The sequence below is a fragment of the Uranotaenia lowii genome, chromosome 1, assembly GCF_029784155.1.
Source record: "Uranotaenia lowii strain MFRU-FL chromosome 1, ASM2978415v1, whole genome shotgun sequence".
Classification (NCBI taxonomy): domain Eukaryota; kingdom Metazoa; phylum Arthropoda; class Insecta; order Diptera; family Culicidae; genus Uranotaenia; species Uranotaenia lowii.
In genome coordinates, this window is record NC_073691.1 from 84,390,190 (window position 1) to 84,404,717 (window position 14,528).

The 14,528-nt window shown below is 36.7% G+C and overlaps 1 protein-coding gene across 1 annotated transcript in view; it reads right to left on the bottom strand.

Annotated features, from left to right (window-relative positions):
- Positions 1-14,528, bottom strand: part of LOC129737575 (zinc finger SWIM domain-containing protein 8 homolog) — a 28,260-nt gene that overhangs the window by 2,099 nt on the left and 11,633 nt on the right. Inside the window, exons 3-4 of the mRNA XM_055728734.1 lie at positions 2,125-2,531; positions 1-2,043 (exon numbers count right to left, since the gene is read on the bottom strand). Of these exons, the coding sequence (XP_055584709.1) occupies positions 1-2,043; positions 2,125-2,531 (2,450 nt within the window). The remainder of the gene's footprint in view (positions 2,044-2,124; positions 2,532-14,528) is intronic.

Below are 14,528 nucleotides of genomic sequence, written 5' to 3' on the forward strand. Positions count from 1 at the left end.
TTCGGTTGGTTTGAGATTAGAAAATACTTGTTCCGGTTGCTGTTTCGGTTCTTGTGGTTGCTTTTGTTTCAGTTGTTTCTCCTGCTGCTGTTGTGCCTGAGCTTGTTTAGAATCATAGTAATACATGTTGTATTCGTCCATGTTCTGCTGGCTATCTGAACTAGAGAGGCTTTCGTCTTTAGAGGGCCTTCGCGGATTACGATCGGAGTCGGGACTTGCATCTTTAGAGCTAGATGCAACTGCCGATGGCGTTACAGTCAGTTTATCAGTTTCAATATGTTTGTTGGCACTAGACCGAGCCAGCTGGTCGCCCGATACTATTTTTGTCGCAGTCGTAGCAGTTGATGGTGAAGATGAACATGTAGAACTCGATGTTCCTGGAGGAGGTTCTGGATTGTAGACGTCATATAATTTTATGTTTCCAGAAATGTCATAATTGTTCATGTCGTTTAATATACTATTCGCATCTCCGCTATCGGGTGGTGCTTTGGTAATTAACTTCGGCCCACTTTCCTCCACACTTGATGATGAACTATTCGATGAATCACTTACACGCACATCTTTCTTACTGCTAGGTCCAGGAGTCGAAAGCTCATCCGTTACATTGACATCGTCATCATTTTCACAGAATCCTTCGCTACTAACGCTTGATCTATTCCCACCCGTATTAGCTGATGTCACCGTTGGTGGGAGATGCGCCTCTATTTTCGAGTTAGCCACGGCTTCATTGAATCGATCTGGTACGCTGTCACTACTGCTATTACTAGAACCATAGCCACGTTCTCGATGTCGATAATCCCTACGGTGGTGGGATTTAGAAGATGCAGTATTGTTGCTACTATTTGCAGTTACTAAATTGCTACTACTACTAGCCGCTGTTCCAGCATTTCCGCCGGCTCCTGCACCGGAAGCATTCGAATGAGATGCCACCGCCAAACTACTACTAGCATGATGTGTAGAGTGATGATGATGGTGATTAAAGTGATGGTGATGATGATGATGTGGCATTTGCTGGAATTGCTTAACGTTGTTTTGTAGCACCGCTTGGCTTGAATTTACTTGTCCAGGTCCAGATTCTGTTTTCGATTCACTATTTTGCTTAAAACATGTGAATGGGCAATGGTACATCGGATTCGTATCCTGAGTGTGCGTGATACCATCGATGGGATAATCTTCCCAGTCAAGATAACATGCTTCTATTGCTGGCTTAAATCCAGTGAACAGTTCTGCATCGTTACGTAAATTTTGCTGCTGTTTGCTGCTGTGAGACGACGAAGCTACCATATTCTTCGCTACTCTGTCTAATATTTTCAGGTGCCATGTTGTAAACTGGGCATGCAACATATCACGCTCGTCCGGGGCCAAACCTGGATTTAAAGAAGCTAACCGCCACAGTACCACTATTTCGTCACATAAAGAAGCACATGCATGTTGCGTGGCGTTCGAGTTCGAATGAGTGTTACTGTGCTTGCCTCCTCCATGTCCGTTTGATCCAACCAGCAGAGCCAGTTTGATATTGAACCACCAAACTAATATTTGATCACAAGCCATCACTTCTTCTGTGATAATTTCTAACAAACGTACCGCATTCCTGTCGCAACGTCTATACATTTCTCGTACAATTGATAACAGATTCCACATTCCTTCCGGTTCCCTCCCCCGTAAAGGTCTTAAAAGCGAACTCCACTCAGCCGCAGCTGGAGGGGCCGAATTCGTCAGATAGTTTACATCGCTGAATACCATCGGAGTTGGTAAACAGAACTTGATCAGTATTTTCTTAATATTATCGTGCAAAGTCTTATCGTCCAGATACCAATTAGTCTGATCATTTGCAGAAGCTCCTGCAGTGGGATCAGGAGCCCCACATACCGTGTTAATCGTCGTGGGTTGTGAACTGAGCAATTCATCGAGTAATCGCTGTGCAATCGGAAGTATTTGCTGTGAAAGTTCACTAATAAGATATTGAGCAAATTTTTGCAATTGATCACGTTGTAATCGCGACAACGATTCTGAGACTGGAGCTCTCAGGCTTACTTTCGTAGGCTGTGTAAACACAAAGTAAGAGTTATAAGATTGCTGTTCATTTATCTTCATAAAATAACAGAATAATAATAGAATACTTACGCAATGAATTCGATGAAGGCAAACTGCCACCACGTGTGAACACCAGTATGCAGCTGGTAGGCATGTGCAACTACAGGAAGAGATTTTCCGTCGATCAAAAGTGACAGCAACGTTATACTGATTTCGCGGCTGTGTAACGACGACTGTTGCCGATAGATGAAATCCGATCTGAAGCGGATCCTTGACTGCTCGATTTTTGAACAGTTGCTCTCCGCGGTGGAATTCATCGGCCGAACTGTTGGCCAGACATGAATATAATCGGATATCCTCTTCATTGTCCGGAAAACTCCAGTAAGCAATCCGTAGTTGAAGCTGTTCCGGAACTGGTGGATAAACGTGTTCCACGAGCTCGAACGGAATGTAAGATGCGACGCAACGTGCAGCAAGCTCCGTCAATGTCGTCACTTCTGGAACAAAAGCAGCGAAAAAAAATCATAAATAGGTAAAAGGGACCATCTAGTACAAACGACTGTTTTGGTAAATAGATACCGGTTGGCACCTTGTCAAGAAAATGAAAAAATATTCGATTTGGTATTGAGTCGATTGAACTATTCAGGGTTTCAGAGGCTTTTTATTCGTCCTTTTCTCATTGTTAAAGCTTACAAACTTCATTCAAATTGTAAATAGATATACTGTATTTGAAGACCTGCTAACCCTTATCCGTCTCAGACATTTCTACCCGTTAGTCAATTTAACATTCCTTACTAGCACCGCTATATCTCTCTTATTTCTCACCCGATTGTTACATTATTTATTGTATTGCAAAGCTCGTAATGTGACTCAAATATGTTTTCCAGACAATAATCAGCTACAACACTTCAGTTTTCCGTTATTCAGGGGAGGTAAGGGCATGACGAGCAACCGGAGCGAACTCGGAACACCTCTTTTCACCCCTCCAAGCGATAAAAAACCGTTACAAAATACCCGCAAATGCTCGAATTTCTATAAAAACTTGAAACTGTTCTTAGTAGATGTACTTTTAAATTTTCAAAATTTTCCACTCCGTGTGGGTGTATATTAGGGTGGCCCAAAATTGTACTATGTCTGGAATTTTGGGGGCTCAAGCTTCAAATGATAGCTTAGGGAGTAAGAATCAATATTTTATATGGCGGCGAGTCAGAAAAATGATGTTTAGAGATCGCACTGGTTCGATTTTTGAAAAAAGCGCATTTTTTCGACATATTGTCCTAATAACATTTTCAGATCTTGAAAAAGTATCAAACATGTGTCTCTAATATTTTTCAAATTTTCTTTATAATGTAAGTTTTAAACTAAAAATTTATTTGCACTGTTTTGGACTCTCAATTTGTATGTATGATTTTTTGAATTTCGCAATACTATGGATTTTTGTGAAAAAATAATTTTCAATTCACAAAAAAAGTGTACTTTGGAATAACATTTTCAATCAACATTGAATTCAAAATATGAGCAACGTTATGATGTGCAACTTTGCAGAAGAAAGTGTACAGCTATTACTTGTCGTTAAAAAGTTATTCAAGTTTTTCTGAGTGAAAAAGTCACAAATTTCAAACTTTTGCTAAGAATTGCTCTATATTATGATGTGGATGAGTTTCGAGCAATCTAAACTTCTGATATCAAACTTTTTCATCCTTTTATCGATCCTTCAATCAGCAGAAACAACCATGACTGGTTTCTAGATTTTTATTTTAAATTTATTTAGTGGTTGTAGCCATAACACATTCACCAAACCGTCACCCAAGTATGGGTAACACGACCTTCAATCAATAAAAAATCTAAAAACATGAAATGGTTCTTTTTGGTGATTTAAGGATCGATAAAAGGATGAAAAATTTTGATATCAGGAGTTTATTTGGTTCTTAGATTGCTCGAAACTCATCCACATCATAATTTAAAGCAATTCTTAGCAAAAATTTGAAAATTGTGACTTTTTTCCACAATGAAACTTGAATTACTTTGAAACGACAAGTCATAGCTATACACTTTCTTCTGCAAAGTTGCACATCATAACGCCGTGCATCTTTTGAATTTTGATTGAAAATCTTAATCCAAAGTACACTTTTTCCAAAAATCGAACCAGTGCGACCTCTAAACATCATTTTTCTGAGTCGCCGCCATATAAAATATTGTTTCTTACACCCTAAGCTATCATTTGAAGCTTGAGCCCCCAAAATCCCAGACATAGTACAATTTTGGGCCACCCTAGTGTATATTCATCAAAATATTGGAAAAAGTCGGTTCACGAAACTCAAGCGATTCCCCGAATTTCGCGATTCCTTGTGCAAACGGGTTTCACCATAGTTCAACTTTCACATGTACTAGAAAATACGTATTTATATTCTAAAAAAATTATCAATTATCGTCCGTTGCATCACTAAAATAGTTATCAACACATCCTCGTTGAAAGTGAAAAATAAAAAAAATGTTGGTGAAAAGCAACGGTATTTTTGTGAAAAAATTTGCCCCGTGTATGGGAGCAAGTGCAAACGCAATACTTCTTCCAAACTGATTCACAGATGCTTCAGTGTATCGGTCCTAAAATAAATTAGGTAAATACATGTTCCGGTATGTTTTATCAACTTTTATTGATATATTTGATTTTTTCCTGCAATATTAACTACTTTTTAGACTCCATTTTTGCTGAGTCCCCATAGTGGTCATATCACCTTTTATTCACAACTGCTAATAACTCAACCTCCCCGTGGTGCCGGCTGGGATGCGAGTAACCTAAGCGGAGATTGGGTACCCAACCCCGGTGGATGGTTTGGTCGCATGTATAGGCTGAGAAGGTGGCCGCACGCGTCTGTTCTCCAGGTCCAGCGAAAACGGGTAGCTGTTAGTAGAATTTTGTGGCAACAACAACATGATGATCAGTGGATCGCTTTTCCCCTATCGACCAGCACATAAGGTCACTTGGGTATCCCAAGATGGCCGAACATAAAATCAAATTGAGCACATCTGCATCAGCCGAAAATGGAGAAGGAGCCTTCTTGATGTCCGCAACAAACGAAGCGCAGACATTGCATCTGACCATCACCTCGTCCTTGGTGAAATACGACTGAGAGTTGTGCGTGTCCAACAGCGCGAGGAGGAAGTCGGGTGTCGATACGACATCCGCCGGTTGGAGAATCCAGAGGTGAGAAGGGCATACGTTGAACAGCTAGAGTCCCGAGCCTCGGAACTGCCGACAGACGGTGGTGTGGAATCAAATATGCCTTTATCACGACGAGCCATGGTACTCTCGGTAAAGTTTGTGGATAATGTGAATGGATGTCTGATGAAACTTGGAGGATGGTCGATGATCGGAGAAAGGCGAAAGTCGGAATTAAGCAGGCATGTACCGGGTCAGCCAAAGCAGCTGTCCGCTTACAATATGCGGAGCTGGAAAAGGCAATTAAACGAGCTTGTAGACGAGACAAGAGAGCCTGGACAAACTCCCTAGTCGAAGAGGGAGAAAGAGCCGCCGCCAATGGAGATATCCGATTGCTTCATGACATTTCTCGCCGCCTTAGTGGTGCAAGGACTAATGCAAGAATGCCGCTGAAAGACCGAGTAGGTCAGTTATTGACCGATTGAACAGATCAGCTCAAACGATGGACTGAGCACTTTAAACAACTCTTCCGAGTCACGAATAGCGATGGCCAACAGAACCTGCAGCTCGAAGCGCCAACAGTAAGTCGCATTAATGGCGTCAACTCGGAAGCGCCCTCACTGGCTGAAATAGAAGCGTCAATCAAGGACATGAAATTCAACAAAGAGCCTGGAATCGATTGCATTCCTGCTGAAATGCTGAAAGCCGACTCTGCCTTGTCAGCACAAATGTTGCTTCGTCTGTTCGCTGACATTTGGGATACTGCAACACTGACCGACTGGATGCAGGTTTTCCTCGTAAAGGTTCCGAAGAAAGGAGACCTGACAGAATGCGGTAATTGGCGAGGCATAACTTTGATCTGAACAACCCTCAAAGTACTCTGCAAAGTGATCCTGAAAATCCAGGAGAAAATAGACGCTACCCTCCGACGGCAACAAGCTGGATTCCGATCCGGACGATCATGTGTGGACCACATCACAACGCCCCGAATTATACTGGAACAAATCAACGAATTCCAGGATTCTCTTCTACTGGTGTTCGTTGATTTCGAAAAAGCATTTGACTGACTTAACCACGAAAACATCTGAATGCTCTAAACGACGAGGGGTCGCAGAGAAACTAGTCCATCTCATCGATGCACAGTACGAGGCATTTTCGTGCAAAGTCTTGCACGACGGTGTCTTGCCCGAACAAATCCCGGTAAGTGCTGGAGTGAGACAAGGATGTATTTTATCACCGCTGCTTTTTCTCATCGTAATGGATGAGATCTTGACTGGATCGAATGACTGTAGACCAAAACGAGAATTGCCGTGGAACTCTCGACAAAGGAGCAGCTAAACGACCTTGACCTGGAAGACGATATTGTTTTGCTCGCCCAAAGACAACAAGACATGCAGAGCAAACTCGACGACCTCACCGAAAGCTCCAAGGCAGCAGGTCTCAAAACCAATTTTGGAAAGACCAAGTCGATAGAAATCAACACGGGAAAACCCTCCAATTTCGTGGTAGCTGGGCATCAGGTTGAGAAAGTGGAGTGCTTCCAGTATCTTGGTAGCCGGATAACGTCTGATGGTGGTACCAGAAAAGACATCGAAACCCGGATCAGAAAGGCCCGATTTGCGTTTGCGAGTCTCCGACAGAGGTGCGTAAACTCGCTTCGGAAAGAATTGCTCGGCTGATTTCTTCCGAGTTTTACTCGTTATATGCAGATTGATTTTATCTTCGTTCCAATCATTACGTCAATGTGCACAACACGAAGATAACAGTTCTGCATTCATGTTTTTCATGCCTCGCAGGGATAAAATCACAACAACGAAACAACAGAACGAAGCTTGCCGTACACGAATGCACACGAGCGTTCGTTGCTCGACCGACGGACCAAGTGAACATTGCCTTGCGCCTGCCGAACGAAAACGATTTGAATTTTGAATTCTCAGGACATCTCTGCATTGTGCCTGATTTTTCAGGATTTGTTTGATTTTTCGAGGCTCTGCCTGACAACGTGATAAACCGTTCAATTTTTCTGATTTTTTTTTTTTCGAAATGCCTGATTTTGCCTGATTTTTGTGAAAGTGGTGAAAAATGTGTAGTGCGGAACTGGATTAGCTACCATTGCTGAAGTTAAAAAGGAAAATGAAGCTGAATCAAAGCAATCGAAAGATTTTCTTTAATTCTTATTTAAAAAAGGGATTTAAAGGGAATCTTTCGATTGATTTGATTCATTAGAATTATTCAACCAAGTAGGCTCACACACAACACTTTTCACTCTAAAATGAAAATTGTAGTATAATGATGAGTAAGTGAAAGATTTTTGAAAAAATAATAAAAATTATTTATACATAGAATAGATAAGAAATAAGAATAAAGGGTTAGTTTTTAGAAATCGTGTATTCATCGATGAAAGTGTGATAATCGTTTTGGAGAGTTAGTGATCGATGATAAAGGAAAGAGTAAGAGAGTTCGAAAACGAAATGCAAAAACGAGCAACGGAAAAATCAGTTTATTAACGAACTTTCGAGACGATAGACGCGGCTAGTTCATTTTCGTGAAAAAGTTATGAGAATACGACATTGGCGTAGTTGGTAAGGACCATGATTAGGTGAGTGATATACATAAATAATGATCTTGTCGTGATTAAACAAAAATAAGGTCGGAGATCCTTAAAAAAAATAATATAAAATTAGCAAGAAGGACTCCGATGAGAAGGCGGTGATCCATATGAATTTAAATAAATGGACTTCGATGGGAAGGCGAAGTTCTTAAATAAAGATAGTAAAAAAAAATAATAATAATTGAATAAAAAATAAGGATTTTGATGAGAAGGCAAAGATCCTAGTTATTTTAAATGAAAGGACTTCGATGGGAAGGCGAAGGTCCAATTAGTATGAAAAAAAAAACGATTAAAAAAAATATATTTCAAATAAAGAAAAAAGAAAAAAATGAACTTCGATGGGAAGGCGAAGATCCTGATAGTCTTATTATGAAAAAAAAAAGAATACAAAAAGGACTTCGATGGGAAGGCGGAGATCCATTATAAATAATTATTCTCAATTGAAAAAAAAGTCGAAACCAATTGTTTACAGAACTTTTGCTAACAAAATCATTTGCAAAAACATTGGAAAATTCAAACACTTTTTCTGCAACTCATTTATTTTACTAAGCCGAAATGTTCAGAGTTTTCTTTAGAAAAATATCACATAAAAAAAATACAAACTTTTTCGATGTGAAGGTGAAGACTTAGTTTTTGAAGAGTACCTTAGTGAAAATAAATCAAGTTCGACTCTTAATAAAGAAAAATATTCAAATTTAAAACTTATTGCTAACAATATTTTAGCATTGTTTAACAAATAGATAACGATACTGTTAAAAAGAATAGATATTTGTGAAACAATTTCAAATTGAAAAAGAAAAAAAGTTCTCATCGATCGACTAAACCAATTATATGATGACTTGAATAATTATGTTGATGATCCTCAAATATTTTAAGTTGTAGTAAAGATATTACATTCTAGCTGTTCAAATTTCAATAATAAGAAAACGGCTCAGTGAAAAAAAAGTTAAAGCACTTTTTCACAAACAAATATTCGGAAATCATATAGTACGGAAGTAATATCTAATGTTATTTGTAAACACATAGGAAAATCAGAATACCTTTTCAAAAATTGAATATTGAAAATTTATCTCAGCCGAAATCTTTGAAGTCTTATTTAGATAACCAAAAAAAAATCTGAGTCGATTTCAATGTGAAGGCGAAGCCTAAGATCCGGAATTTTAACATCGAGAAAAAGAATTAAAAAGAATCGAGTTCTCAATTGAAAAAAAAATTTGCAAAACCAATTGCTAACAATAATGTTAAAAAAAGACAACCAAAACGTTGAAAAGAAAAAAATTTTTTGAAACAGTTTCTAACCAAAGTTAAATTATTATTTAAAAAAATAAAACCAATTCATAGTAAAACCAAAAAAAAAATGAATATTTGCAAAACGGACTCCGATGAAAAGGTTGTGATTCTGATAAATTGAAATAAATGAGCTTCGATGGGAAGGCGAAGCTTCTAAATAAAGAAAGTAAAAAGAAATAATAATAAAAAAAACAATAAGGACTTTGATGAGAAGGCAAAGATGTAGTTATTTTAAATGAAAGGACTTCGATGGGAAGGCGAAGATCCAATTAGTATGGAAAAAGTAAAAAAAAAGAAGTATAACACAATTATTCATTGTTGAGAGAAGGAGCGGAGGGGATTGTAGTATAATGATGAATAAGTTAAAGATTTTTGGAAAAATTAATAAAAATTATTTATACATAGAAATGGCTGATGTTACATGGCTTAAAGGTGCGTTTGCACTTGCCCAGCAGTGTGGGTTGACTAGAGTGAATATTATTTTCACAAATTTCAGGATGTACTGCAAATTGATCATAAATTTCAGGTTCTTAATCACAGTGAAAATTCTGTTACGCGAGTTTTTTTTTTCACCCTCAATTTTTCATCATTCAAATATAAATTTTAAACCTAAAATCAATAACCTACATTATGAAATTCAAAAACGAAAATTTATATTTCAGATCTTATTTTATTTAATTCTGTTTGAAATGTATCACATCAAATATTCATATTATGGATGAGCATGAAAAAAATAAAAGTACTGCCAAACAGAAATCGAATATAAAATATTCATAGTAAGAGTTAGATTTAATAAAATCTTCTCAAGAGATTACAGCAACAATAGATCGAGAAAAGAGATTACGTGATATGACTGAATTCGAAAATTATTTTGGACTTATTTAGGAGCACTAACTGCAAATTTGTATTTTCTTATCAGCTCTTGTTTCCGGCATAAATTTTGAAAATATAAGGTTCAATTAAAAAAATAGTGAACTTTTTAGCAAAAGTGTAAAATATCAAAAAGATTTAGAAAAAAGGTTTTAATTTAATGATCAATTTTCATGAAGACTGTGAGTAATTTACCATGAGAAAAAATTATAGAAGTAAGTATGTTTCCCCATTTTGTAAAATACAAAGATTATCTCTAGACGAAATCTGTATTGTGTTTTTCCGGGAGTCACTGTCACTTTTTGGCATTTTCCCTTCTAATCTGTATCGTTGAATGAATAAAGGATAATGAAAAGATTTTACATATTTTTGTTGTTCGTGTAGGTTAGTTACTTCATCAATTATCATTGATCGATTTCACTCTAAACTGCTTAGTTTTAAAATTACTAAATTCCAGAAAATAAGAAGGGAGAGAAAAATCGAGTTTGGGACGCAAAAAACTTCCCAAATCGATTTGCCTCGGTTTAAGTTTTTCCCTTGTGAATGAAAATTATCCCCTTATCATTCCATCATTTTTTCGGCAACAAGGCAATCAATCCATCATGCTGAACAGTCATAAGATCACAGAGAACAGACGTACAAACTCGAACAAAAAATCTTCAGAAAAGTGTGTAAAAATTCAAAAGCTATCAGCAGAAAAATACGTTAAAAATTGACTGGAAACAGTGCCATCTGTTGCGCCGTTCAAAAGTTACAAATCAACTTTTAAGTGCTCAGTTTTCGAAACGGCGTAATCGTATATCAACTCATGAATAAATTTATCAATACCTCAGTTAAACGAACGGCTTCAATTTATTGCTTGATAAATGTGATTATTAAGAGCTACTTTTAACTTGGCAAAATTTTACTTTCTTATTTTAGTACTACTGCGGCACAAATAACTGAAAACTTTTGGATCAAGCTTTCGCATTTCTTGAACGATTATCGAAGTCAGAGGAGGCATCGGCTATGCCCAGTCAAATAAGAGCAATCTTGAAGATCATTCCCACCCAGCAGTACTGATTCTATAGGCATCTCAAGCGGGTTTCATTCACATATCACATTTGCATCCCATTGTTCAACATTTTGTACTTCTTGCAAGTTTGAAGAAAATAACGAATAAACTTTAGGATACATTTTTTAGGCAACATGACGAATGTGTTACGAAGCTCTTACAGAAATTTTCTTGAAACATGCCTAGTAGCTCATTCGACCTGTTTAAAACTGACTCAATTTTTGTTGTTTTTTCTCAGTTTTGTTTTGACAGTTCTCTTTGGTGTGTTTGGAGACATCTGGTGTCCCAGCCAAAGAACAAAAATTGGTTTAAAAGGAGGTTGGAATTTTTACACAAGTTCCGTGGGCCAGCTTGTACGTCTGTTCTCTGTGATAAGATCTTTTAGTGATTTTTAACCAACACTCCTGGATTTCAAGATCTACAGCAATTATATCACCGACACTGCTTTCAGCTCACCTACACAATAATATTGAAATTTTAAGATAAAATTTAGCTTAAGATTTGATATTCTGAATCTGGAACCTTGGCTATTTCAATTCAGCGTTGCTAGCGATTTTTCGTTTTGAAATTTCACAGTTTTTCCCGGTTTTTCCCAGATTTTTTCTCAGTTATAAATGATGATTTTCCTATTAAAATCATGTTGAATAAAAAAATCAATGTAAAGGGCCTCAGACTTCTTTGTTGAATGTTGTTGTTGAAGACTTGTTAGTTGTTTGCAAGAATATAAGATTTTATGTTGTATCAGGGTAGAGACCTTAGATTTCGACAGGAGCTTGTTTTCGATACATTTTTTACATAAGACATATATTTCAACGTAGGAATTTTAAGCAAAAATTTTACGTAGGAAAAATTAAAAACTAAACACTTGCGATGTAATGCTCCGTTTCTCAGGCCAATTCCAACGAAATATACAACAACATTGAAAACCCAATATCTTTTTCTGGTGAAAAAGAGACGTAACTCTGCTTAAAAACGTCTCAAATTGCCAAATTATTTGCTCTTTGCATAAAATAATTTTATGAAATATGTATATCGAAAACTGAATCATTGCAAACTAAAACTGGTACAGTAGAACCTGGATAATCTCTCTTATCCAGGTTCGACTTTAGTTAGTTTTGTGTTTAGTTTTGTCTATAATTGTTTCATTATTAAATTTTGTAGCATTTGAGTTATTATGTTTTCTGTGATATTATGTCATATTGCTTCGCAGTTAGATAAAAACGCGATTCATATTTTATTGTTTAGTAATAAACGAAAATAAGCGTTTATCTATATCGTGATTGTCAAAAACTACTCTTAAATTTAGAAATAATTTAAAAAGTATTTTTGACATTCCGTGAAAAATTTTGAAACATGACAATTTTCCCGGTGAGGGCCGAAATTCCCGGTTGTTTCTCGGTTTCCCGGTGGCACGATGAAATTCTAAAGTTTTTCCCAGTTTTCCCGGTTCGCTAGCAACCCTGTTTCAATTGCAATTTTTTTCTGAGGATGACCGAAAGATTACCCCTCCCTCCTCCTTTTGTTCACTTAAACGATTTCGTTTTCTCAAAAATTTTCACCAGACATTACGTTCCTTTATATTGACTAATTATTGAAAATTGGCAGAATCTCTACACAGCAAAAATTATTTCCTGTTAAATTACGCAAATGTCCTGTAACAAAAAGGAGCAGGACATTTACCGTAATTTTACAGGTTGAAAACATGATAACGTGACATTTAATTTTTAGTGTACAATCTTTTTTACAGGACATTTGCTGTAATAATAAATGAATCTTCGTTAATTTTCAAGGAAAACAATTTAAAATTACAGGTTTTGTTAATTACAGGTGATTTATTTTAAAGGTTGCAGTTTTCAGTGACACATAGTAGTCAATTTTTTTTTCTGTGTATACTCCGCTCTGTTCATATAGTTGAACTAGCGACTTTTAAAAACAATGCGAAACGTTACATGTAAGAACACATGCTAACAATCCTTGACAAAAAAGTTGGAGGATCATAATTACTAGTAATAGTTACCAGCACTAGTCACTATGAAATATTCACTATTTTCTAGTAAATTTTCGAAAACTTCGCAAAAATGCCAAATAATAAAGAACAATGAGAGATTATTTAAATAAATATTACACTTGTTTGTCTTTTTGTCCTCAATAGGCTAGCCGTCTTAACACATTGAGGACCGCAGATAAATTCGGAGCCGGAAAACACCAAAAAAAGGCATTCTATATCTCAGAAATCATTGGACCAAATTCTTTAAATTAAGTTTCTTTGCGTTACCGCAAGTGTTGTGTTTAATTTGGTTGAATATAGATTTATTGTCGAATTTACTACACTGCCCTTCCGATCAAGATTGTCCGATGTGAAAAAACGAGCAAGTGAGAAAAACACGATTGAAATATCAGCTATATTTTCAATTTTCCTCTCATACTAAAAATTCACCGACAGTTTTTCGTAGTAAACAGTTCAGGTTAATCAATTTACACATGTTTACTGCCAAAAAAAATAAATTTCCTACAACAAACGGAAAATAAGAGCCAAAAATGCTTCGCGTGACACTTTTGCTTAGAATCAGAAAGCATACCGATGCTAGTCTACGAAAAACTGTCACACTGCACATAATTTTAAAAGCTCGTATAGTTTCTATTTTTCCCAAAAAATCATGTTCAAACCGTAATGCGTACTAAGAAAAGCGTTCCTCCTTGTTTATAATAATGTATAGTTGAGTATCGATCCTGTAAGTAGTGCCTACCGACAAGTGTTGGTGGAAATTTCTCTTAGTAAATCACCCAAAGCTCCTCGCTCCTCCCCAACCCTCCATTTTAGTGTTCCTTTCGGTGAATAGCATTATATTCTACAGTTTAAACTCATTTTGAGAGATTTTTTTTGTTCAAATTGACCTTTTTTCATAGAATTTTCTGTAATGTTACATTCTTGCGTAGAAATATAAACATAGAGACACCCACCTTGATGAAGATTTCGTATAAGTTCAGAACAAAGTATACTTGTTTGTGTTTTTAATTGAAAGTTAACACAGACCGTTTCCAGCGAAAAAATGAAAATGACCCAGAAGTCACATGGGACAGTTTTGCTTGGAACGGCAGCACTGCCGTTCTAAGCAAGATTGTCCCATGTGGAAAAACGGGCAAACGAGAAAAACGCGATTGAAATATCAGCTATATTTCCAATTTTTCTCTCAAACTAAAAATTCACCGACAGTTTTTTCGTAGTGAACAGTTCAAGTTTATCATTTTACGATGTTTTCTGCCAAAAAAATTACATTTCCTACAAATAAAACAGCAAATTAGAGCCAAAAATGCTCCGTGTGACACTTTTGCGTAGAATCAGAACGCATGCCGATGCTAGTTCTGCGAAAAACTGTCACACAGCTACCATTTTTCTATCATTTTAAAAGCTTGCTTAGTTTATTTTTTTGCCAAAAACTCACGCTAAACCGTAATTTGAGAAATACGTTCCTCTTTGTTCATAAAAATGTATAGTTGAGTATGGATCT